Source organism: Mus pahari, chromosome 13 (genome assembly GCF_900095145.1).
Source record: "Mus pahari chromosome 13, PAHARI_EIJ_v1.1, whole genome shotgun sequence".
Lineage (NCBI taxonomy): Eukaryota > Metazoa > Chordata > Mammalia > Rodentia > Muridae > Mus > Mus pahari.
Window position 1 is genome coordinate 6,998,441 of NC_034602.1, and position 27,086 is coordinate 7,025,526.

The 27,086-nt window shown below is 41.4% G+C and overlaps 2 protein-coding genes across 3 annotated transcripts in view; one reads left to right on the forward strand and one right to left on the reverse strand.

Annotated features, from left to right (window-relative positions):
- Pus10 (pseudouridine synthase 10) overlaps nucleotides 1-20,507 on the reverse strand; it is a 64,462-nt gene extending 43,955 nt beyond the window's left edge. The window contains exons 1-4 of one of the 2 annotated variants that reach the window (XM_029545093.1): nucleotides 20,197-20,507; nucleotides 18,458-18,598; nucleotides 13,414-13,662; nucleotides 12,762-12,848 (exon numbers count right to left, since the gene is read on the reverse strand). In XM_029545093.1, coding sequence (XP_029400953.1) covers nucleotides 12,762-12,848; nucleotides 13,414-13,662; nucleotides 18,458-18,583 — 462 coding nt within the window. In that variant the 5' untranslated portion in view covers nucleotides 18,584-18,598; nucleotides 20,197-20,507. Of the gene's footprint in view, nucleotides 1-12,761; nucleotides 12,849-13,413; nucleotides 13,663-18,457; nucleotides 18,599-19,420; nucleotides 19,933-20,196 lie in introns of those variants that run through there. The other variant, XM_021210940.2, reaches the window with a different exon arrangement.
- Pex13 (peroxisomal biogenesis factor 13) overlaps nucleotides 19,998-27,086 on the forward strand; it is an 18,806-nt gene continuing 11,717 nt past the window's right edge. The window contains exon 1 of the mRNA XM_021210644.1: nucleotides 19,998-20,198. Within this exon, the coding sequence (XP_021066303.1) occupies nucleotides 20,107-20,198 (92 nt within the window). The 5' untranslated portion in view covers nucleotides 19,998-20,106. The remainder of the gene's footprint in view (nucleotides 20,199-27,086) is intronic.

Genomic DNA, 27,086 nt, shown 5'->3' on the forward strand with positions numbered 1-27,086 from the left:
AGGAAGAAAGAAAGAAAGAAAGAAAGAAAGAAAGAAAGAAAGAAAGAAAGAAAGAAAGAAAGAGCTAGAGTTGACAGCATAGATGAGGTAGAGGAGGCGGAGCACACAGGGCCTAGAAGGTAGAACGCCTGTCAGGAGTAATGGGTTCTGAACTCTCTGGTGACAGGATGACTATGGTAAGAAATAATATACATTTCAGAATGGCTAGAAGGGGACATTTTTAAAAAATGTTTGTGCCAGAAAGAAGTGCTGAATATTTAAAACGATGTATTAATTATCCTGATTTGATTATTAAACAATGTAGACATACATAAAAACATCATATCTGCCCTGTAAGTATAGACAAGCATGTGTCAAATCAAAATAAACTGAAAAGAGGAAAATTATAACCACAGCAACTACATATCAATATTCTCAGAAAGAGAAGAGATTTTGTCAAACAAGAGCACAGACTTATTTTTCTTTTCTTTCTTTTTTTTTAAGTTATTTTATTTATATGAGTATACTGTAGCTGTCCTCAGACACATCAGAGACAGTATCGGATCCCATTACAGATGGTTGTGAGCCACCATGTGGTTGCTGGGAATTGAACTCAGAACCTTTGGAAGAGCAATCAGTGCTTTTAACCGCTGATCCATCTCTCCAGCCCCAGACTTATTTTTCTAAAATATACACACTCAAAAGGCGGCAAAAACTAGAAAGTAGGAAAAAAAACTTTTAAGCATTATCTATTTTTTAAAAAGTCTCTTAAATTATGTTAAGCAAAAGGCATGGCATATATGGCATTATGACTGTTCTATGTGAGGCTTAGATCAAGCTCCAAATGCTAATCCTAACAGCAGTCTCCTTATGCACCCGGAAGGACAGTGCAGGAAGCTGCTACTGCAGGTAAAACCAAGCACTTATTCAAAACTAGAAGAAAGCATTTCTATTCCACAGCAGATTCCAACCAGTCAGTTCCCACCAAGCAATCCCTGTTTTCTTCCTATAAGGCAATCACTTAAAATGGAAGAAAATGAGAAGGCTCATTGCCTAAGGGCGTGGACTGACTGTGCAGAGCCCTCAATCCCACCTCAGGCAGGTTACAGCTGCTTGTAACCAAAGCTTCAGGGGATCCGACCTCCAGCCTCTACAGAAACCCACACTTGTGTGCACATATGCATGATTAACAAAGTAAGAATAGGGCCAGTCATGGTGGCACAGGCCTTTAATCCTAACACAAAGAGGTAGAGAGACAGGTATATCTCTGAGTTCTAGGCCAGCAAGGGCTACACAGTAAGATCTTACATCAAACCAACCAAATAAATAAAGATCTTTAAGATGTGAGAAAGAGGCTGGAGAGATAGTTCAGTGGTCAGGTGTATGGCTGGTCTTCCAGAGGACCTGTGTTCAATTCCCAGTGGCAGCTCACAACTCCAGTTGTGACTCCAGTCCCTATGACTTCCATAGGCATACCATGGCATGGTGAATATGGACACATGCACACACACAGCAATAATAAAGAATTTAATACATTTTATTTGAAAATTCTTTTGTACAAATTTTAGTTACCTATTAACAAAGCTTGAGCTTTTCATTTTTTTCTCATTAATTTATAAAACGTTAGTTATTAAGACCATAAAAACTGGCAACGTACCACTCACTGTATCATGTCTGTGTATCAGTGCTGCAAGGGTGTGCAGCCCATGTGGGTGCCTGAGGTCAGCCTGGGCACTTCCTCAGAAGTTCCCCACTTGTTTCTCTGAGATACACTCTCTAGCTGAGGACCGGGGACTCAGTAATTAGACTACGCTGACTGTCCAGCAAGCTCTGGAAATCCTCTTGTTTCCTCCACCTCCCCGGCTGATATCACAAGCTCACTCTAGTGCTCCTGGTGTGGTGTTTGGGTACCAGAGATCTTTTTACATGGGCATGGGGATCGAACTCAGGGCCTCAAACTTGTGTGGCAAGCACTTTACTGACTGAACCATCTCCCTACATCTTTAAATTATTTCTCTTGTTAAAATATTACAAGAGCCCTTGTTTTGTTTAAAAAACAGAAAGCAAGCTAAGGATTCTTTCCCTAACTTTGAAGATATCACAATTTTTGGAGAAAAAAGTACCAAAGAAGGTGCCTCTGCCCTAGAAACAACCCGTGTTTAAAATCTTACCAAACCACAGCGTGGGCAGTATGGCAAGTGACAATTACAAGTTTTCCCTTTGGGATAGGCTAGTTCAGAGTTCAAATCCTAACTCTACTATTCATCAGTAATGCAATCTTCAGTTTCAATTTTATCACAGAGAAATGAACACAAAAGCCCAGCCTTCTTTGAGCGTTGTGATGTCTGAGTGAGATTGCCTCTACAAATACTCAATAAATGACAGTGCCTTACATTTATAACAAAAGAGTTTATCTTGCTAAAAAAAAACAGTTTACCTCCTAAAAAACATAGTACTCATATAGCTGTGTTATACATGACCTATGCTTCACTGTCACTGTGCATGACTTTCAGATACAATTGTGACAGAATTACTAAATCTAAAGCAAAGTGATTATAATAGTCAAAACAAAATTTTAAAAAATTTAAAAGATGTTTGACATGACTTTTCTGTCATTCAAATCAGAAATAGGAAGAGCCTAAATTAGAAGTTCCTTTTTTTCTGAAACTTAGTGCACTAGGCCACAGTCCTAAAAGTTAATGTAGCGGAAAACCATATCGTAAGGATCCCCACAGCTGGCAAGTGGCCGTGTGCTAATGTGGTACCTCCGACAGAGACGCATTTAAAGGATTTGCTTTTTCATGCTTTCCTTTAAATTCTATACACTGCTGATTCCGACTATAAGTTCTAAAGATGCTATGTGATGATTCACAGGTATAGAAACATGCAAATCAAACCAGGAGACTTCACTGTCTTTATTGCAGCCTGTGCATACATTCACACAGTGAAAAAACCATAGCAACCAACCTCTTCCTTCTTGCTCTTTCTCCACCTATACTAGCTAGAGACAGGTCAGTAAAAAGGCAAAGCTAGAAAATAAATGTATGCCTTTAATCATTTAAAACACATGCTTGACTATGCTTTCAACTGCATTCCTGGATCCAATATACAGTACATTTCCATGGTGATCCAGCCCTACTTAACCACTGCTGGAGTTAGTACAAAGTATAATACATGTGTAAGAAAACACCCTAGTGAAGCCTATGGCTTTGTATACTTAAAATGAATTAAAAGCAATGTGAGTAGTTAAGAAAAAGTTATTCTCATAACCAAAATGACCAAGTAAAGTCAAATACACAAAATGTACAGGATAAAGAGATACCATGGCTATGAAAAGAGCAGGAAAACACATTCAAATTCCAATAAACATAAGATGGGAAGACATTTGACCTCTATGAGCTCAGGGCTTTCTTTTTCAGATGAAGATGTGATGGCTAGACAAGTGGTCACCATCCTTAAGGATGGAAAAAAAAAATACCTTTTTGCCAATCCACACACTAGGGCTACATTAAACTTGAAGAGGGCCACTGAGAAAGTTCAACAGGTACAGGCACTTGTCTCTAAACATGGTGACCAGAATTCAGTCTCCAGGGCCCATATCGCAGGAGAGAGCCAACTCCCACAAGTTGTCTTCTGACCAGCACAAACACACTATGTCATACACACATGCACACATACACATGTGCTCATACATGATAATATATCATAGGAGAGAGCCAACTCCCACAAGTTGCCTTCTGACCAGCACAAACGCACTATGTCATACACACATGTACTCATACACATGTGCTCATACATGATAAATAATAAATAAATAAATGTATTATGTCATACTAATTTTAAAACAATTGGCAGATGGCTTGGAGGGTAAAGGTTTGCTGTGCAAGGCTGGCAAAGTGAGATGGATCCCTGTAGCCTATATAAAGGCAGGAGAAACTGATGCTACAGTTGTCCTCAGACCTCCACACACTGTGGCATGGGCTCCCTCCCCCAATACAGAACACACACATACACAGGAACACTGAGAACTTTCAAATCATTTAAAAAGTGACCATCCTATGTGCGAAGGTCAGGAACACAGACTTTCTGGCAGACATTCTCAAAAGTTAAGAATGGGTTTGTACCTGGAGAGGTGTTCTCTCCAGGGCTGTGATAAATCACAACAACGTACACATAACTATCATCCTTTAAATTAAATGCCAGGAAAAGCTAGGGAGCCCTGCTCTACGTGACTAGCAAGGTGTCTTCAAGCCCTATGAGACCATGACTCTTACTACTGCATTCTTATTTGTGTGTGCGTGGGCATTTGTGCATGCCATGGTGTGCATGCTGAGATCAGAAGACAATATGTGAGCACTGGTTTTTCTCTTCTCCACCATGTGGGTCCAAGGAACTGAGCTCAGAGTTTTGGCCTTAAGGACTGGTGTTAACTTGCTGAGTCACCTCACTGGCTTTTCCATGTCTCTTAAAAGTGCAAAATTGCATGTGCTGCCAACCTCTTGGAGTTACATCTTACAGAAAGATGGATTTGGATGGCTGTATAAACATACTTGTGTGCTATGAAGGTTTTTAAAGTTGTAGCCTGGGGACTGGGAAGATGGTCCAGCAGGCAAGAGCACTTGCTGTTCAAGCAGGAAAAGGAGTTCAAATCCCTTGCACCTATTTAAGAGGCCAATTGTGCTGCATATGAATGGGTCACCCCAGTCCTGTGGGGAGGGGGCAGACAGTAGGTTTGCTGGTGCTTGCTGGCTGTCATCTAGCTTCAGATTCAATGAGAGGCTGTCTCAAAGCTATAGGGCAGGGAGTTAATGGTAAGACACTCAAAGCCCTCCTCTGGAGTGCACCACAGGCTGTGTGCAACTGCACATCACACACATCCAGCCGCATATCCTGTCAGCAAAATGCTTGCCACCAAAAGCATGAGGATATGAGTTTGATCCCTCGGGGATCATGTAAAAAGGCCAGGCCTGTTAACCTACAGTGGTGACAAGCGGGTTCTTGGAGCACTGCTTAGTCAGCCAGCTTAGTCAAACTGGCAAGCCCCAGGCCAGTGAGAGCCCTGTCTCAAGCTCCAGAAGAACTCCAAGTTGACCTCTGGCTTCTGCACACACACACACACACACATATACACATACACACACACACACACACACACACACACACACGAAGGGGCATAGCCTTCATACCTAAAATCTCTGGACCAAGGACCTCACAGAGACTAAACAAAGTTATAACCAACTTATCAGGGGCCATCAGTGCTTTAGGCAAACTTTAAACCTGCCTTTCTAAGTTCATAAAGAGCAGCAGAATAAAGGAGATCTTTAGTGTGTTGTATATCTAGGAGGGATGTCTGTCATACAAATTTTAAGTTGAAAAAGCATGAAAAATAAAGAGAAAGGAGAAAATATAACCGCTGAATCAGAAGACAGCCAGCTCAGACTTACGCACACATTACTATCTTAAACAAGTGGCTCTCTATATTTGCAGTTGATCTGTGAACTAAACACAACAGAAACCACAATCCCTTAGAATAAGTAAGGACATTAGCAGAGAGGGAGATTTTACCTAAGAATACAATTCAGATAAATCCAAGGATCTGTAAATGCATGCAAAACTTTGAGTATGTGCTTCTAGCTCTCCTGTTCTTCGCTTGCTTTAATATAGGGTATCACTGCATAGCCTGGATAGCCTTGAACTCACGATCCTCTCAGCCTCCTGAGTGCTGGATTACAAGAATTACACCATGCCGGCCAGGCGTGGTGGCACACGCCTTGAATCCCAGCACTCGGGAAGCAGAGGCAGGTGGATTTCTGAGTTCAAGGCCAGCCTGGTCTACAAAGTGAGTTCCAGGACAGCCAGGGCTATACAGAGAAAACAAAAAAACAAAAAAACAAAAAGAAAAGAAAAGAAAAAAAAGTATAAAAGGGGGCTGGTGAGATGGCTCAGTGGGTAAGAGCACCTGACTGCTCTTCCGAAGGTCTGGAGTTCAAATCCCAGCAACCACATGGTGGCTCATAACCATCCGTAACAAGATCTGACGCCCTCTTCTGGAGTGTCTGAAGACAGCTACAGTGTACTTACATAATAAATAAATAAATCTTAAAAAAAAAAAAAAAAAAAAAATTACACCATGCCAAGTGAGTCTGCGCTTTCTTAGGACAAAGGAATTCATTATTTTCTTCAGATCCTAAATGAGATCAACGGATCCAAATTGGTAAGACCACAAATTTAAATAAAACAAAATTTTTAAAATATTAATTTATGAAATTTTTAAAAAATATAATTTCTTAAATTAAAAAAAAAGTGCTGCTGCAGAATTGGTACTTGTATTCTTACCTAATTCAGAGTATTTAATGCAATGCATGAAAACAAGAAACATATTTTGATCTGACAAATAAAACTCCAACCATATCATACTGCACATTTAGAAACAGGGTGCTTCATATGATCAGAGTAACATTTATGATGCAATATAACTCATTTAAGATCACTAGGGTGAACAAAGGAGTCATCATATACTAGCCATAAGATGGAAATGAACTAAACTGATGGTACAGTATCGCCCTCTGCTGGACTCGCTGATAAAGATAAACCTCAAAGAATGAGCACTACTTCCCAGTTTAGTCTGGGGCATCCTTGATAATACCTGTCACGCTGTGGCTTTACAGAAGCCAATCCTGAGTGCAGAGCAGTGGCTGTGCCAGCAAAGTCCACCTGGATCATATCACAGGAAGGAACCCCGAACAGTGCTGCAGGCCCAGGACACACAGTCATGACTGAGGAGGTCACAGGCTACAATGGGGAGCTGTCACTGTTTCATTAAACAGATATGTGTCTCTCAAACTGAGTTCCAAACATTTGTGTCTATGCCTGGACTGCTGCTCTCAGCTTCACTAATGGGAGGAAATGTTCCTTTTGCAATGGGATATGGTTATTGCATAAACTCACCAGTTAGATTTCTGAGAATAAGTGTCTATTGTGTGGCATAGTACCCAAGGCTCAGCCAAACACAAAAAATTGTAACCAAACATTTACATTGCCCCTCCCCTCCAAAGTCCCAGGAACATCACAGCAGAAGGGGCAGGAGAGTGTAAAAGCCAGCAGAAAGGGAAGCATACTGTGTAGCCATTTCCTCTGGGTTGAAGTATCCTCTCATGAAGAGGTAGGGCACTCATGAAGCTCCTGGAACTGACAGGAGGGCTGGCAAACATCTCAGCAGCTGAAGGGATTTGGGGCCAGGCCAGACAACTCATCTCCAGTACTCACATATTCTAAGGAAAGAATGAACTACTGTAAGCTGTTCTCTGACCTCCACAGGCACACTGTGATGCAGGACACGCACGCACACATGCTCACACACACATACACACACACACATACACACACACAAATATTTTAAAAGAAACAGTAACTTCACAGGACTCCAGGAAGTTCACAAAAGTTACAAGACTAATGAGGTTCCCCACCAGAGATTGGATGAAGAACACACAAGCCAGGAAGACAAGAGGCTCTTAGGCAGAGAAGCTGGGCACAGGCTGTACTGGGAGTCTATGAAGCACCTCTCACAGGTCATCCTGTTTGTTGAGGTGGCTTTTCAGGAACATAGCTGCCTGAGTCACTTACAATAAACCCAATAAACTTCCAGGCTTACCAAGGTCACAGACTGGAATTATGAATTTGTCATTGTCTTCTTTATCTGAAGTGAAAGGATGTAGACTCCCATGTGAAGTAATGCAACATTAAAACAGAAGGGCTTCTTAACTCCATGCTGGGCTTTAAGAAGATCGTCTACCAAGGGAGGATGCTGGAATCTCACTTTGAAGAGGGAATAAAATAGTCACAAGAGGCAGATGGAGTGAGGGATCTGGGAGGGAGAGGGGATGAGGAAGGGAATGGGATCAGGCACAGGGAGGAACATGGGGCTGGAAGGTGGCCAAATGGCCATGAGAATGAATGGAAATCTGCAACTGATGGAGGTGGGGAGGTGGGGGTCATCTCCAGGATGTGACAAAGTCCTGGGATAAGGGAGGCTCCCAAAAAATCAATGGGGGTGACCTTAGCTGTGACTTACAGAATTAGGGATATGGAACCTGAAGAGGCCACCTCCTGTAGCCAGACAGGAACCTCAGTGGAGGGATAGGGACACCAACCCACTAACCCCAAATTTATCCTGTCTACAAGAAATGCAGGGACAGGGCATATAGCAGAGACTTTGGGAATGGCCAACTAATAACTGACCCAACTAGAGACTCAATCTCAGGGCAATCACCAATCCCTGACACTATTTTTTTTGGTTTTTCAAGACAGGGTTTCTCTGAGTAGCCCTGGCTGACCTGGAACTCACTCTGTAGACCAGGCTGGCCTCAAACTCAGAAATCCGCCTGCCTCTCCCTCCCGAGTGCTGGGATTAAAGGCATGCCCCACCACTTCCAGCTCCAATCCCTGACACTATTAATGATACTCTGCTATGTTTGCAGACAGGAGCCTAGCATGGCTGTCCTCTGAGAGGTTCTACCCAGCAGCTGACTCAAACAGATGCAGAAACCCACAGCCAAACAGTGGATGGAGCTTGGAGACTCTTATGGAAGAATCAGGAGGAAGGATTGGAGTCCCAAACACAGGAATACCAACAGAGTCAACTAACATTGACCCTTGAGGCTCTCAGAGTCTGAACCACCAACCAAAGAGTGTACATGGGCTGGACCTAGGCACCCTGCACATATATAGCAGACTTCATGTGGGTCCTGAACAACTGGAGCAGGGCTGTCCCAAAAGCTGCCTGCCTGTGCGATGTTCTTCTAGCTGGGCTGCCTTGTGTGGCCTCAGTGGGAGAGAAGCCCTGCAGAGACTTGATGTGCCAGGGTGGGGGACACTCAGGGGGAATATTACCCTCTCAGAAGAGAAAAGGGGGAGGGAGGGGAGAACTGTGGAATGGAGGGGGTCAGCAAGGGGAGGGGGCAGTGAGTGGGATGTGAATGAAGAAGTGAGTGATGGGGAGTGAGTGAGTGAATGAATGAATAAATAAATTAGATAAATAGATAAATAGAAAAAGATGATGATCTTTCTTTCATGTACCTCAGCTTGGTGGCTTTCTGTCCTTGGTTTAATCTGTGTCAAAAAATAGATCCATTCTGGTAAATTTTTTAGGATGAGAATATCCACCCTGAGCCTGCCTTCTGAACATAGACTAACTTGTCTTTGTTCTTTCTAACGCACAGACTGCACGTAAGCATGGCATTCCAACAACAGGAGCACTAAGGGAAGACAACGTCCCCTTTCCATCCAGGTGGGCCGAAAGCCAAACATTAGCTACACTGTAGCCCACCCCGTGTTATCCAATTGGCTTACTGTCTCTTTAAGCAACTCTAACTACCACTCCAGAGGAATCTCTGCAAATACATTACATCATTCCTTAACTTGGCAACTGCTTTTTAAACTCAGGCATAAAAACTCATGTTTATTCTTATTAATTTATTCTTATTCTTAAACTCATGTTTATTCTTATTAACTCGTGTTTACTCGTCCTTTTAGACTGTTCTTGTTCATAAGCTCTACTGTGAATTAACTGTAATATTCAACATGCCTGCTGCACTCTCAACCCTGTGTCATGTAGCCCATAGTGAGGTTCACATACATCTTCACTAGCCTAAACTATGGACAGAAGAGGGCAGGAGAGAGCCCTGAAGCACATCAGGGACCTCCCTGCAGTTCAATGATGCTGTGTTCAATGTGCAGGTGCCCATTAAAGGCTTCTGTGTCCTACTTTTGGAGACTACGATTTGGGAAGACAGAAAGTGAAGATGCAGCATCTATTCTAATGTCTTCCCTCAATGGAGTTTCACGAGGCTGAACACTGTCCAGCTTGGGATTAGTCATCCATTCACTCTTCAGATACAGACAGTCCAGCACAATCCAGTCAGTTGTATTTAGGCCCTGCCATGTTCCGGCCACTTTCAGGAAAGCATTTTGAGAAAGACTGGCCATGCAGGGGTGTGACACACAGCCAAGCTCTACCAGCTCACTCCATGCTTCAGACATACTCTGCTCTCAGCAAACTTGTCCTTCCATGAGCTAGGTGCCCACAGCTCACCCTGGAGCTCCTGGTCCAGAGTCTCACTGTGCTTTGCGGCTGAGCTCACCAGCTGCTAATTTTCAGAATCAACTTATTCACTTTTGGGAAAGGTGCACTTTGTCTCCAATCGCTTGGAAAATATGCTGCCTTTTAACATCCCTGAGAATAATGAGCAGGTGCAGGCTGTTTTAACTCTATCTCGAAATATAATTTTTTTTTAGCTTCGTGAAATGATTTATTTTTATTTTATTTTTAGTAATTGCCAGTAAATATTCTTCCAGGTGGGTAGCAGGAACCCAAACATAATTACGTCCTATTCCATACCTACTACTGCTTTCTAAGAGTCAATTTCATGTCAATTCAAAGCCAACACATCTCCCTTTGAACTGGGTGACTTTGTACAAGAAAGAGAGCAGCAGAAGGCATGGTAGGGTATACAATATGATATTCTAGTCCCTCTTTCTCCTACATCTCCCCCACATCATGGGTCTCAGACTGTACATGGCCAAGTCTATGGGGATTCGTATGGAGGCAGCCTTCTGTTCATATGTCTAACATGATAGCTTTTGAAGGGAAGGAGGGAAAATTACCAAAACACATTTTGGTTCTGCCTGAAGGCGCCAGCCTCTGTTGTTTATACGAGGTGCTATGTAGATGATACACTTGTCTATAGAGGTCAGTTTGAACTATAATTATTTACAAACCCAGAAGACTGAGCCCATTTAGGAAAGCATCACTTTGTGGAACCTTCACTCTTCCCAGAATGATTGTTCTACTTGTTTGTTTGTTTTTGAGAAAGATCACATTTCCCCTGACAGAAAGGCCAAAAGCAAAGCAAGATGTTCAGAACCCAGCTTTCTCTCCATCTAGCAGCAGTGTATATCACTCCAAGGCCTGTCTCCTGCTTCATTTGTTTCCTGTCCCTTAAGCAATTCTTCACTCCATTAGTAGTTCACTGGAGGGTCTAGTTTTTTGTTGCAATTCTAACAGAGCTGAGCCTCCCTCTTATATTTGCACTAGTATGACTCTATTTTGGTTTTTTTTTTTTTGTAACTGATCTTAAGTTTGCAAAATAAAACTTGATTGTTCAATCTGGGCAACACTTAACAAGGAGTTCATCGGGCTACTCATTACAATACTTTAAGCTTTTCAAAATGAAAATTTTAAAATGCATATTCCTCCCCCCACTCCCTCTCTCTAACCTAAGATGAATTCAGGATTCTTATCTTTGGCATAGACCTCATTCCTCATTTTTACTCTTTTAAAATTATTTACTGAGACAGGTTTTTCCTATATAGTCAAGGCTGGCCTCAGGCTCACAGCAATCACCCTGTCTAGTCTCCCAAGTGCTAAACTTATCGCTGTGAATTATCATATCCCAATTTGAGGGGTGGGGGAGAGAAGGTTTCAACAGGGTTTCTCTGTGTAGCCCTGGCTGTCCTAGACTCGCTCTGTAGATCAGGCTCGCCTCAACAGAGATCCTCCTGCCTCTGCCTCCCAAGTACTGAGATTAAAGGGATGCACTACCACTGTAAGGCCCATGCTTCCCAATCCTTTACGGGGATTTTTCTCTAAACTTTCTTTTATTGATTATAATAATTTGGTTTGAACTAAATTTGCTTTCCCTGGACTTCCTAAAACTTATAACAACCTTTAGCCAGATGCTTATGCCAGGTTTCCTTGCATTGTTTGAAATTCACCTGTCCAAAGTTTACAGCCCTTCTCCCCACTCGAAAGAATGGATATATATTTTTTTTAATTCTTAATTTTGAGCGGGCAAGATGGTTCGGTAGGTAAAGGAACCTGTTGTCAAGGATGGTGACTGAGTTCAAAGCCTCAGGCCCACATGGCAGAAAGACAGAATCAGTTACTGCAAGTTGTCCTGACTTTACACAGGTATACACACACACACACACACACACACACGCACACGCACACGCACATGCACACGCACACGGATATATATACACACAACTAAAATAAAACAAAAATGTAAAAAAAAGAAAATACCTTAAGAGTATTAATTCCCCAAAAGGCAGTCTTTGTAATAATATCACTGGTGAGTTTGCTGTTTAGAATGCAAATTCCTAAGCCCTACCTGACCAAATACATACAAATCTTTGGGACGGTGCTTGGGAAACTTCAGGCTGGACTTAAATACCTGGCAATCCTCCTGCCCCAGCTTCTGAATAATGGGATTACAGGCAGGAGCCACCATGCCTACCTATGAATAAACCTTGTACGTGTTGAAAGTATAGGAACCAGTATCTAGGAGAAGACACTCTATATAAAAAGTTCTCAAATTATGCCCTTTTAGCTCAATGTGATTTTTGTCAATGTAGCCTTTTAGACTGTGGGTGAGAATCACACCTGGTGTCACATAGCAGAATGTGGAGGGGTCACGAGAAAAAACTGACAATGATAAAAGGTTTCTGAATGTGCAACAACCAAAATTCATTCAAAACCACCTGTGTAATGAATCCATGGCATGTCTGGCAACTCTTGCTTATGTCCCATCATGCAACGCTGCAGCAACATGCCCAGGATGGCCTCAAATTCCTTACCACCCTGCTTCCACGCCCAGTACTGAGGGTAAAGTGGGAGCCTCTGTGCAAAGTTTACATTCCCATTTTTGTTTGCTTGTATTTTAGAAATTAGAAACTCCTAGCGTACATTTTACACATGCTCTGAGGTGGGCAAATGACCTTACCTCTCTCACAGACAGCTGCGGTGGGAAGGACACAGATAAAACCACGCTGGTGAATTCAAACCCAGAGGCTTCAACCTTTTGGCACACCTAAAAGAGTATTACAGATAGGTAAACTACCAAGAATTCCTGAAAATGTGGCTCTAATAATGAAATCTCTCCCAGGACACTGCACAGCTTCCCGGCACTCAGCTCAGAGCTGGGACACTGCACAGCTTCCTGGCACTCAGCTCGGGGCTGGAACACTGCACAGCTTCCCGGCACTCAGCTCGGGGCTGGAGGCTCCAGGGTTCTGTGCTGACCTAGCCTGTGCCAGGCCATCTCTAGCTCTGCCCAAAACAAACAGAACCAAAGAACTTCCACATTTTAGTAGTGAGCTCGTCATAAACATCATGAGATTAAGTATTTGTTGACTCTGACCCTGCACAACTGGCAGTTTCAGGACAACACACTAAGATAGTTTTTATTAATTTTGCAGTATGATACAATTTCAGAATAATTGGCCTTTTTTTAATTAAGAGATGCTAGTGACCACCTGGAATAAAGCAAGCTGGCATGAATGTTAGTGTTTAGTGTTTACGGTGCATACAAGACCGCTAAGCTTTACTGCTGACCCCATCTATCATCAGAGCTCTGCTGAGGAATGGATGTTTACCTCCGTAATAAACCCCTTCTCACAGAATCCCTGAAGGACCCCTAAGCAGACATTGCACACTCCCAGCTTTGAAGGCTTCTCAGCCGTGCTTTCGTCTTCAGTAACAGAGACTCCCTCCTTGCCATCTCCACTCAAATTATCAATCCCATCTTCATGGAGACGAATTTTCTTCAATGGTGGGTTTGGAGCTTCTAAAATTAATTCAGGTTTTTCCGGTTCTAGAAATTTTTGTAGATCATTGAGCAACTCCTGAAAAGAAGCAGTAACATTTTAAAATGGCACGGAGGGCCTCACAATGAAGCATGAAAGTCAGCCAAGTGTGAGGACTTTCGTTTGTTTGTTTAACTAGTAGTGAGTGATCTTCGCAATACAACTAATAGCCAGATTTGTCGTTTTGTTGAGGAGGAGCCTTTCTCCTTAAGGTTAGGGTTTTAGCTTTACTGATTTATGAAATTCTTTTGGAAAAATATTCACATATGTAACAGGCATTTGATTAGTACATGGATTAAGTACATTAATAATAAACTCAGAGTCACTAGTAATGAATGTTACTGGTTTTGCACAAGAGACCTGCCTGCCTCTGAGCACTGGAATTAAAGGCACGCACTGCTCTGCTTTGCACGTCATGGATCCGAGTCCTCTAGATCACATAGAACAGGCTCCGGCAAAGTCAGCAGATAGCTTATGAGTTCAACCCACCCAGGGCTACATAATGAGGCACTGTCTCAAAACTAGCTGTAGAGAATAGCAGGGACTCACACATCACTGGTTTATGTCAATTCAGGAGTAACCAAGTGACTACAGCATTGGCTTTCTAGGAATTCTAAGATATGAACTTGTGGCAACGCATTGTGATAGAAACACCTCTTAAATTCTAAGAGACCAGAACCTTTTCTGGTCCTCACAGCCAGTTAACAATAGACCTTGAAGTCACTTAAGACTACTGTGAACTCAGCCTCTCTGTTTAACCTGCCTTTAAGAGAACAATTCAACAACCAACCGTGCTTGCATTGGAATTAATGTATAGCTATAATCTTAAATTGTGTACTCTACCAAGCTATGACCCAGGAATGCATGTGTATTATGATAATACACATGTCTCAAAACTAGGGGTAGAGAAGATTAATAGCAGGGACTCACATGTCACAGGTTTATATCAATTCAGGAGTAACCAGGTGACTATAGCATTTTTTTCTAGGAATTCTGAGATACGAACTTGTCCAATGCATGAAGCCTTGGATTCCATCTCAAACAGCAAAGAAATAAAAGAGACAGATAGACACAAACACACCCCTGGGGCGGGGGAGGTTGGTTAGGGAGGAGAGTATAAGCTGGAAAGAGCAAAAATGCTAAAACCAGCCTTATAAAATAAATATCCAACACAAATGCTAAAAGCAGCATTCAGCAACTGATTGATAGGATTTGCTATCTGGGTCAGTTGGAGTCATACTTAACTCCTGTAAAACTATTAACTATTTCTGTTAAGTATTCCTCATTCCTTGTCCATGTGATTTCTTTGCTGTTCGATAAAAGAGATTGGGCTAGAGAGACGGCTCAGTGGTTAAGAGCATCGATTGTTCTTCCAGAGACCCACAGCAGGTAGCTCACTACAGTCTGTAACTCCAGCTCCAGCGGCTCCGATGGTCTGAGCCTCCGTTGGTTCCCACTCACATGGCATATACCACACACCGATGATTAAAAATAAAGTTTAAAAACATAAAAACTAAAAGACAACAAAGCCTCTGTCAGGGACAGACTGACTGACATAGGAATAATTTTACAAGAGAGCCTTCAGGTGGGAACAGATTCAGACTCCCACACCAGAGAGACAGAGAATGACAGGCAACACAGTGAGAGCAAAGTAGAGAATTTGAATCTGGCACCCTCTTGGTTAAACAACACCAAGGAGAAGTGCCTTGATTTCTGTCCTTAATGCAACACCAGTTCATGACTGGTGACTCTGAATTTATTATTAATGCATTTAACCCTCATGCTGATCAAATGCCTATTACACATGTGCATGTTTTTCCAGAATTTCACAAATCAGTGAAGCTAAAACCCTAATCTTAAGGAAAAAGTCTCCATCAACAGATTTACAAGTCTGATTTGTAGTTCTATTGGGAAGGTCATTAAACTACTAACTTCAAAAAAAAAAAAGAAAATTTTAATTCTAATTACAGAAACAAAAATATAACCTGGGATGGAGATGTGGCTCAGTGGCGGAATCCTGCTTAACATACACGAAGCTTTGGGTTCCATCTCAAACAGCAAAGAAGCAAAAGAACCAGACAGACACACACACTTCTGACTTGTAATATTCTTTGTGAATAAACAAAATATTCAGAGGCTTTTTAAAAATGTTTAAGCTTTGTTTTGCTTGTGTATAGCTATACAAGATAGTATATACATATGTGTGCTCATGTATGTACATGCGTGTGCTCATGTATAGCTATATGTGAGCACACATGTACATACTATCTTATATAGCTATAAACAAGCACACACATGTACATACTATCTTATACACGCGGTGAGGGGAGAACAAGCTGATTTTTATTCTTGCTAAGTTATTTAACGACCTCACAAGCACGGTGTGAGTTAATGTGAAATCTTATCATTTAGAGGTGAGTAAGTGAAGATAAGTTTTGAGACAATTTACCAACATACATAGATTTGGTAGTATTAAAATTTGGGGCTATAAATGCATTCTATTTATATGACTTAAGCAAAGGAAGCCCTGGTCTGCATTTTGTCTAATTTCTGTCATCCTGTGTATTTGAACATAAAAACAAGCCTCCACTGGCAAAGGCTACAGCTTTTGCCTCTTCACCCATCCAAACACTCTGCTTTCCTCTGCTTCCACTCCATCAGGCTGCTTTGACTGTTCATTGTTGGAAAGAGTTTAGTTAGGCTATACTAACTCAAGAACATTTTCTTCAGTCAAACATTAAATTCATTGTTGATGTGTTAGCATTCCAATTTTCAAAGTATATTACGACCCACACAAATGTTGATTGCTACTTATAACATTAGTATAAGATTGTATATACATGTGTGAGTTCATGTAGGTATATGTGTGTGCTCATGTATAGCTATATGATAGCAAAACAATGCATAAAACATTTCAAAAAGCCTTTGAATATTTTGTCTATAATATTTATTCACAAAGAATATAACAAGTCAAAATTGCTGCCTGTTTTATATAAAATATATTCTGAATCATATATATATATATATATATATATATATATATATAGCATGTGTGTGAGAGAGAGATGTGTGCAAAGAGCATATAAGAAAGGGTACACAAAGCTAGATATAAGCTGAGCATTTACACACACAGCAACTGTCACTGCCTATGAGCCATTACTGGTTTCCAATTACTTTCACATACTTCATAATTGATAACATCCCTTAAAATCCCGTGACGTAGAAGGTGTCACCATTTCCATGTACACAGTAGTAAACTGAAGCTGAACAGTGGTGGGACTGAGATTCAAATCCATGTCTTCTAGCTCCAAATTCTAGGCTTTGGATTCAGAAACACTGTTTAATTCCTAGCTTCCTCATTTAAAAGCTGTTTAACTTTGGGAAGGCTGCTTAACCTCTCTGTATTTCAGTCGCTTCATCTGAAAATAGAGACAATCATCGCATGTACTTACAAATGGTTAGGCGAAAGCTTAACATGTAACAACACTAGATACACACTATATGCACACTATATGCACACTAGGCACTATTTTCACTTTGTTACTATGTTCATAGTAGAAACAACACAATGACAGAAAAATGATCGTGACTGTGACATAGTTTATTAGCAACTTTTAAAATAAAAAATTGAGTGTGTATGAGTGTATATATTTGCACATACAAGTATTTGCAATACTTTTAAAATAAAAAAATTGAGTGTGTATGAGTGTATATATTTGCACATACAAGTATTTGCCTTTAAAAAGAATGTCACTGTTAGTATCAACCATATGTCACAAGCATGTTATTCTATTCAACGGCATAGCTCTCTATGTATTACTGTAAATATGAAATGTTTATCTAATGTTTCTTCTGGTACTAGTATCAGGAATAATGATTCAATAAGCACTTGTTTTTAAAGGCTTCCCACAGAGCCAGGTATCATACAGTGCTCCCGACAACAGACTGTACAGCTGTGGATAGTGGGCCCTGAAGATTATACTGCCTAGTAATACTGCAGCCATCTTAAGTATACTCCATAATGTTCTCACAGGCAAAAAGTCCTCTACGGACACATTTCTCAGAACGTATCCCCTTCACTGAGTGAATCAAGTGGCAGGCTGGAGACATGGATCAATGACAGAACACTGGCAGTGTGAAGCCCTGGGTTCTATCTAGCACCTTAAGAATACATACATACATGTAAATGGTAATACACAGCAAGGGACTGGTAACCAGGCAAGCAATATAGCCTGTTAGGTAAGAGCACTTGTTAGACAAGTCTAACAACCTGTTTGATTTCCCAGAGTCTATGGTGGAAGGAGAGAACTTATTACAAACATACACACACACAAGCACTCACAACACATGCATAAATTATATGAGCACTCACATCATACTCATATATATACACATATATATATATATACATATTCATAAAAATAATAGAGAGAATCTTAATTTTAAAAAACATAACCAAACTCATTTTCTATTTAAAAGAAGAAATCAGGACTATGACCTGTCCTGTTGCTTTGCATTGATGTATGTAAGAAGCAATATCCTGTGCTGTTGTGTTTAGATGCCCTTTATAAAATGTCTTCACAAATATTAAATGTAGCAAAAAAAAAAAAATCCCACCATAGATCTCTCTCTGCATTAACTGTTAAATGGTAGTCAACTATATTCCTACATCAAGATTTTAAGGTAATTGTAGTTTCAAAATTACCTTTGTAGGAATAATTTTATTAATCTTCCTTCTTTAGTGGAATTATAGGTTACTCACAGGATTCAAAGCTAGTGACATTCATTCCAAACTATAAAAAAAAAAAAATTCTTTAATTTAAAAATAACATACCTTGGCTGGGTGTTTGTAAGGTGCGGGAAGATCCACACCACAGAATCTGAGGATGCATCTTGGACAGGTGCCAGAACTGAACAACAGCTGTGCCACATGCTTGTTCTCCTCAGTCAGTGGAAGCATAGCGAATAACTACAACTACAAGAAAGAAACTAAAATGAGCACTTTCAGTATTTTACAGCTACGTGCAAGTCTGTCCTTAAAAAGAAAAGCTTTCATTTGAAAAATTCTATTTTGTACTCTTCAAATACTGCTTGTCATATCTGTATTCTAAAATATGAACTTGACTGTGGGTTACAGGGGAGAGGAACAAAGAAAACCAAGCTTGCTCTGAACATGACATTAAAAACTTTCAGATACCGGGACTTGGGACCACTCAGGGTTGCCTGTGTAAACCTTTCAAGAAAGTACTTACAATATGGGAATATATTCTATTTAAAAAAAAAAAAAATCAAGAAACTCCTCTGGCCAAGCATTTATTTCAGTTTCATAATCCCTTCTATCCGTTCACTTAGCCTATTAATTTAATGTTAAGTAAAGAGTCTATAAGGAGTTGGAAATAATTATGTAAAAATGCATCTTCTTGCCAGGTGTAAGTGCTCACTCTTATAATTTCAGTACACAAGAAGTAAGAAGATCTCCATGAGTTCAAAGCTAACCTAGGCTAAATAGAGAATCAAAGGCAGCCGGGGAGAGGAGGATAGCTGAAAGAGTCTTGAGTTCCACACCATGAGATCTTTTCAAATGCACTTCCTCGTGCACAGGCATAACTCAGGCATAACTCGTCCTCTGGCATGGGAGTAGGGGAAAGGAAAGGGAAAACCTCTGCTCTGGCCAAACAAGTCCTTACCTTACCTCTATTTGCTGAGGCTCCACCTGGCTAACAAACAAAAAGGACTGCAGCCACGCCTCTTTGACACCCAGTCCCTAACCCCTCACCCGGGGCCTCCTAGGCCTTACCTTCTCCCAACACGCCGCAGCCACGTCTTAACCCTTTTCGGCCCTGGGTGGGAACGGGGAAGAGTAAAGACGGCGCACCTACTGCGCTCAGCCGTTGTGTTCCCCCAAGGAAACCGGAGCTTTACAACGAAAGTACCAGGCCCCGCCCGAGAGGGACGCACGAACCCCCTCTTATCCACGGTGACCCGTGAGGCTGTCCGCCCTCTTATCCACGGTGACCCGTGAGGCTGTCCGCCCTCTTATCCACGGTGACCCGTGAGGCTGTCCGCCCGGCAGCCTGCACTCCCGCTGGCTCTGCGAACGCAAGGCTGCGAGGGGCGTTCCTGCTAGCCTTAAAGGGTCGAGCGGCAAAGGAGCCTCCGACGGACTCGGCACCTAGGTCGTAGTAGCCGCTGCCAGAAATGTCGATGAGCCCCTACTCAAAATCTGAAACCCAGACTAGGGGAAGGAAAGAGGAGCGCCCCGCTCTCCCGACCGCGACCCCACGCCCACACCGCGGCGGATTAGCTGTTCCCGTCCCCCTTCCTCCTTTCGCCCAGCTTCGCCCGACCGCACGCCTTGGCCTGACGTCAGGCGTGGGCGGGGCGGCGGGCTCGGTGCTCTGCCCGTCGTGCCTGGCCAGCGAGGCGCTCCTTCACCCAGCCGTCGCAGTCGCTTTCCTGAGCCGGAGCGGAGCTGGCGGAGAGATGGCCTCCCAGCCGCCGCCGCCCCCCAAACCCTGGGAGACTCGCCGAATTCCCGGGGCCGGCCCCGGGCCGGGCCCCGGCCCCACTTACCAGTGAGTGTGAGGTGTTTGGGCCGCGACTTTGGAGGCCAGAGCGGGGACTTGGCAGGAGGCGGTTGAAGCCGTTATTGGGGGGGAGGCGTCGCTTCCAGCTGCCGGCCCGAGGCGAGTGCAGAGCGGGTCTCCGAGTCCGGAGTCTGCCGGCGGTACGGCCGCGCGTTCTTCCCCGGGCCGCCCCGCCGGCCCCACGGCTGCGGGAGCTAGAAAGAAACGCGGCGCTTCCCTGTCCGTTTCGCGTTTGCGGGACACGGGGGGCGGGACAGCCTGACCCGCTTCCAAGCCGCGAGCTTGGGTCCTCTGCCGAGCGCGACGTCGGCCCAGCCGGGACAAGGATAGAGAGCAAAAGTCATGGAAAAGCTATTTACAGCCTCTCCAGAAGTTGGTTGAATGCCCCAAAGGTCACTTTTACGCAACCTGGAATCCAGGCTCTTTACCCTTGGCTTTCTTTTCCAGCTTAACGTTTAGGTTGAGGATTGAAAGAATTCTAAGACTGGAATTCGAAGTCTGTGTACAAAATTGTGTGTGCGCGACTGTCGTCTAAGGCCTATAAAGTTTTTATTTGCTTTGATTTAAATCAGTAACGAATGGGTCTGCAACTTTTAAAAGTTTAAAACAGAATTAGAGTTTCACGAACCTGTGTTTTCATTGGATAAATAGATACCTTAATCCAGGCGACATGATTTCAGAGCAAGTTTGTACGTTTCCCTGGCGCGTAAAAATCTCTGTACGTTGGACTTCTTTTCTGCTACTGGAAAATCTGGTGCTCTTTTAAAAGTACTAAAACACTTGGGCACAATAACTAATAGATACAATTAGCGTGATAAACTGTATTTTCTGTGTTAAAGCAACACTTAATACTGATACTTTCATTAGAATGTTTCTAATTGTGTTCTTTGCTATCCCTTTAAACTTCTCTGAACATTACTTAGCCTTCTGGGTTTGTTGTTGTTTTGTTGTATGTGCCTTAAATTTTATGATTGGCTTCTATACCTGTTTATATTTGTTTTACTAATGGTATGCAAGTATGGGTTATTCCATTAATGTTGAACTTATCTTGCATTTTTAAATGAATCTACTTAGCTTCCTTTTTTTAATATACTGACCTGAATTCTGTATTATTTTAAGATTTATGTTCCTATGTGCTATTGGATTCCTTTTTTAAATTATACTTTTGTCTTTATATCAGTTTTTTAATGAGGAAATTTTGCACTGAAAGTTTTTTATTGAAAAGTTAACATTTTATTTCTTTATAGGTAGATGATTTTCTCTTTAAGATTTTATTGGGGCTGGCTGGAGAGATGACTCAGCGGTTAAGAGCACTGACTGCTCTTCCAGAGGTCCTGAGTTCAAGTCCCAGCAACAGCATGGTGGCTCACAACCATGAGTTGTGATCCAAGAAGGCATGAGATCCAATGCCTTCTTCTGGTGTGTCTGAAGATAGCTATATATAAAAATAAATAAATCTTTAAAAAAAGAAAAAGAAAAAAGACTTTATATAATACCTAGGTCCTCTGTGACATAATTATACACATATATCTGTATTTTTCCATCCATTTCAGTATCTACAGTATTCAGTACTCAAAGTATTTAAGAAATCACTTATTCATTTTTTTTTCTGTCTTTTTTCTCCTTTCTTTCTGTGTGTCTGCCTGCCTGCCTGCCTGCCTGCCTGCCTTCCTTCCTTCCTAGACAGATGTCTTGCCAGGGAGACAGGCTAGCCTTGAGCTCCCAGTGGTCTTTCTACCTAAACTTCTCCAGTGTTGGGATTTACAGGCAATCACCTTCTGAATTTTTCTTAACTCACCGAAGTTTTTAACATAATTATGCCTTTAAATATTTTTTGAACACTCATCTTTAAACCAGTAGTTCTCAATCTTCCTAATGCTACAACCCTTTAATACAGTTTCTCATGTTATAGTGACCTCAACCATAAAATTGTTTTTGTTGCTACTTAATAAACGTAATTTTGCTAATGTTGGGAATCATGATGTAAATATTTTTGGAGATAAAAGATTGCCAAGGGGTTTATGACCCACAGGCTAAGAACCTCTAAACATTGTATCTGGTACAAGAAGCATTATCTAATGTGCTTTGAACTGTAAAAATGCCTACTGTTGTTAGTAAGGAATCTAGAGATCATCTGTCTTAACATCAGGAGACCTAATTTTGTTCCTGGCTTTTTGTTTTTTGGTAGCTTTTTGATAATTTCAGTCATCTTCTCTTATTCTTGCCTAAAAATGCCCCACCCTGAACCACCGCCAGCTGCTTTCACTATTTTTCTGATTGTTTGACGTAGGTTGGTTGGTTGTTTTTCAGCAGTGAACTACTTTAGACTTCTATATGCATTTTTATTCTGAGTAGGAGTTGTAGGAATACTTAGGTCTGACTTGGGTATCGCTCATGAATTTCAGACATTTTTCAGCTTTTTTTTTTTTTTTTGTCTTAAAATACTGCTTGTTTGTTGTCTCTTTATATTGCCCCTCTTTTTAATTTTTGTCCTTTTTTTTTTTCTTTTTTCTTTTTTCTTTTTCTTTTGTATCTTTGACACAGTCTAGCTAAATTGCCCAGGTTGACTTCATACTCAAGATCCTCTTTCCTCAGCCTCCCAGGTACTAGGTTACAGGCATGAATGACAATACTACCTGGCTAAGGGGCAGTGCTGGGGGGGGAGGGGGCAGTTGGTGAGCTCACAGGTCTGTGTCTAGAGGCCAAAGGTCAACCTCAGGAGTCCTCCCCATCACTGTCTACCTTACACCTTATATTTTGAGACAGGGTCTCACTGAACCTGGGACTAGCCCTTTAGACTCGATTGTTGGCAGGGGAGACCCTGGGAACCTCCTGTTTCCTCATCTCTGGATTATAGAAGCATGTCTCCATGCCAGTTTTTTACGAAAGTGCTAAGGATCCAAACTCAGTCCTCCTTACACAACAAGGACTTCGCCTACTCAGCCAACTCCTTAGCCCGAAGCCTTGTTTGGTTTTTTTTTTGTTTGTTTGTTTGTTTTGTTTTGTTTTTTGTTTTTTGTTTTTTGTTTTTTGGGGTTTTTTTTGTAATATAACCTGTATCTAATTAAACCAGCCATTGAGTTCATAGATTGAAAAGTTTTTGTTTTATTTGTAATTTCCTTTCGGTCTGACTTTATGTCTTCTGTGACTTGCTGAGAAATCCTTGTCTTTAAATTTAAAATGTTTCATTTTCTGGATTGCTCTGTAGCTATGGAACTCTGCATTGTTAATGTTCTTTTAAAGAAACATACAGTGTTGTCTTCATGGAGGCCCAGTTTTATTGTAGAGAGCTGAACCTTATGTAGGTGATTAAGATGATTCGGAACCTGCGAGCTGTCTTCCTCTGGAGACAGACTTCCCACTGTCAGAGCAACGGCAGTGTAGGGTACTTTAATCCAGTCAAGGATTGGGCTGATTTGAAGCATATTTTTTGTTGTTTAGCCCAAAGCTGGTCTATTTCCTCTCAATCTGTTCTCCCTACTAGCATGCAGTCCTTTAAGATCCCAATCTGAACTTGCTCCAGGCATTGTGCTAAATGGCCTAAGCAGCTGTGCCTGCAACCATCTCTTCCTGGATCAGCTGCTGTCCCTAGACAACTCTGGATGTCGTCTTCTTTCTTCACCTTGATTTTAAATTTTCTCAGCACCTTGTTCTCTAATGCTTTAAGCAAAATCTTTTTCTTTTGTGACCCAGCAGCAGCAGCAGGTTCTTCAGTTAGTTATTTCTAATTGGAGAGTTCTTCTGATTATGAAGTCCACCCTTAGCATACAGTTCTTAGGTCTCCACTCTCCTCAGCATACAACTGAGTTTTCTCTTGTATTAGACTTACAAGGCATTCCCTAAAGCTGCAGCAGCATGTCTGAGATTTCTAATACATTACTTCACATTCCGTGTCTTTATTCCATGTTTGATTTGCCTTTCTGAGACAGGTCTTACTATGTATATGTAGCCTTGGTAGGCCTGGGACTTGCTATGTAGTCCTGGCTAGCCTCAAACTCACAGGATGCACCAGTCTTTGCCTCCTTCCCAAGTGACAGTATCAAAGGTATGCACCACCATGCCCAGCTCATTTGATTTTCTTAAAACTAGATAATATCACTGATGATTTTAAATATCTAGAATCTTGGTATTACGCTATTAATTTTTTCTTTTTTTTTTTTTTTTTTTTTTTTNTTTTTTTTTTTTTTTTTTTTTTTTTTGTACTGATTTTGTTAACCTGACATCTTAATTTTTCTTCCTTTTTTTTAACACTTCATGTTTATGGCTTCTATAAAAATAGGAATTTTAGAATTTCAGTTTTCTCTTTTTGGATAGTAGTCTCCTTGCTTCTCCCTGTGTGCACCCATAGCACCCAACCCTACATTTACATATGACAAGAGTCAGGTGTAAAACCAGTGGATTAGACCAAAAATATTACATATTAACTGTGGAAGTTAATTTGTTTTCTGGCTTGAAGTGTGTCAGTGGCCAATCCCTTTCTTAGGTCTGTGACTTTGTTTTTAAATATAGTATTTTGTGTTTATTCTTTGACATTTTCATTCATATAAACAATGCATCTTTATCATATTATACACCTCCCACTCCCCCAGGCACCTCTAGCATGCCACACACACCCCATCTTTTCACATCTTTTTGTAGTGCACTGAGTACTGCTTATTGGAATGTTGACTTACGATATTGTTGGCTTGATCTTACACAGGTTTTTTGCATGTTACATAGCTGTAGTGAGCTCATGAGTTAGGATGGCCTTATTCTGTTAGAAGACAGTGTTCACAGCACTCCTCCCATCCTTTGGCTCTCACATTTTTTTCCACCCCGCTTTTCTGGGTTGATAGAGATGTCCCATTAGGGCTAAGCAGTCAACAGTCACTCCTTCACACTTTGACCAGTTAAGAGTCTCTGCTCTTAACTGCAGGGACAAGCTTAAGCTTCTCTAGCCATGGTTGAGGATAGCTCTATGTGTATAAACACAAATATTTAAAAGGTAGTTTACAACATGCCAATTTAGCAGAACCAATTAGTATCAGATATGCCTCCTTGTCCCAACCCCCACTCCCAGGGCATTTGATCTGACTAATCATGGGTTTTTTAACCAGATTTATAGTACCAGGCATGAATGAATTCCTTCCTGTAGAACAGGCCTCAAATCCAATCCAAAAGTAGCTGGTTACTCTTTGCCATTATTCATCATTGGGTGTATCTTGCCTGGCAGGATAGTATTGTAGCATGTAAGGTTCACTGCTGGGTGACACCATGATGTGTTTTTGTTTTTGTTTTTGTTTTCCCACAGCAGCCTGCATAACACCTTCTGACACAGAAGCTAGCTAGCCAGCAAGGAGGAGGTTTTAAAATCAGTTTCAGCTTGATTTCTATATATTCTACAACCAAAGTGTGCTGCTCTTTAGCAATAGGATTTTACTGTCTAGTTCTGAAAGGCATCCAAGAATAATAGCAATGAACTGTGTTGTTTTAGGAAGGTCTATAACTTGCTTTAGGAAAAAAAAAAAAGTTCACAGCATATTTTGTAGTGGGCACCAAGGTCCTGACTCTTAGCCTCAATGAGCACTTGAGTTCATTTGAGTAGAACCTTCTTTTAGCTATTTCTAATTTCCTGACTCACCTTGTGATTCCTGACACAAAAATGAATGAACCTGTAATGTCAGCCTTCATCAAAGTATGGTTTTGCTTGTGTTTTGTTCCCTAAGTGTATTTATCTTGTATCAAATCTAAATATATCAGCTTTTCTCCTATGCTTTTACTTTGTAGTAGAGAACTCCTTTGTCAGAGCCTGAATGTGCTATTGTTAGTTAGCCCTTTTCAAATTTTGTTCCTTTTTTAAATATTGAATTTAGCTGGTTTTTTTTTTAAGTAAAAGTTCTGTAACTTGTTTATAATGTTAAATTAAAGATTTCCTGGACATTAGATATTATGATTTTGCAATTAGGCATGATGTATGCACACTACCTGTGTGGAAATCAGAGTACTACTTTTGGGGGTCAGTTTTCTTCTCTCATTGTGGTTCTAGGGATCAAACTGATGTCACCAGGCATCCAAGGCAACATGTTTTATGCACTGAGCTCTCTTGCCAGCCCTCATTATTGTACTTTAGAATGTAATGGGAAGAAAAAGTCAAATACAGTGTATAAACTAAATGTATAATTTTTTTTCAAAAACCAGTTTTAAAAGATATTTTGAGGGAGTTAGACAGATCCTCAATACTTGCTACTTTTGCAGAGGACCCAGGCTTGGTGCCCAGTACCTACGTAGTAGGTCATAACCCTCTGTAACTAGTGTCAAGGGCTCCAACACCCTCTTCTGGCCTCCATAGGTACCAAATGCATGTAATACACATACATACATGGAGGCAAAAATATTTATCCACATAAAGTAAAAATAAATGTTTTTTTAAAAAGGACATTTTGACTCTTCCAATTCAGTAATAAAGATAAATACTAAAAAGACCATGATAAGAAGCCCATTTCATTGTGAGGAAAGTGAGCTGGCGAGGTAGCTTTGTGGGTAAAGATGCCTATCAGTAAGCCTGATGACTACATCCACATCCTGGGACCCTCACGCGCCCTCTGACCTCCATATGCACTCCATAGCATGTCCCTGTTCCCCATGTGCATGCACAAAACAAGTAAATGAAACAGTAAATGAGGGAAGTGAAAAGCTGTTTCTTCTGGTAAGACTGGAAGGGGCCAAAAGGACATAAAGAATACTTAATAGTATTATGCTTCAGAGAAACACAAATCAAAACTGTAGCAAAACTGGATACGGTAGCAAATGCCTGTCATCCCAGCACTTAGGAGGTGGAAGCAAGAAGATCAGAATGGCGCACGCCTTTAGTCCCAGCACTTGGGAGGCAGAGGCAGG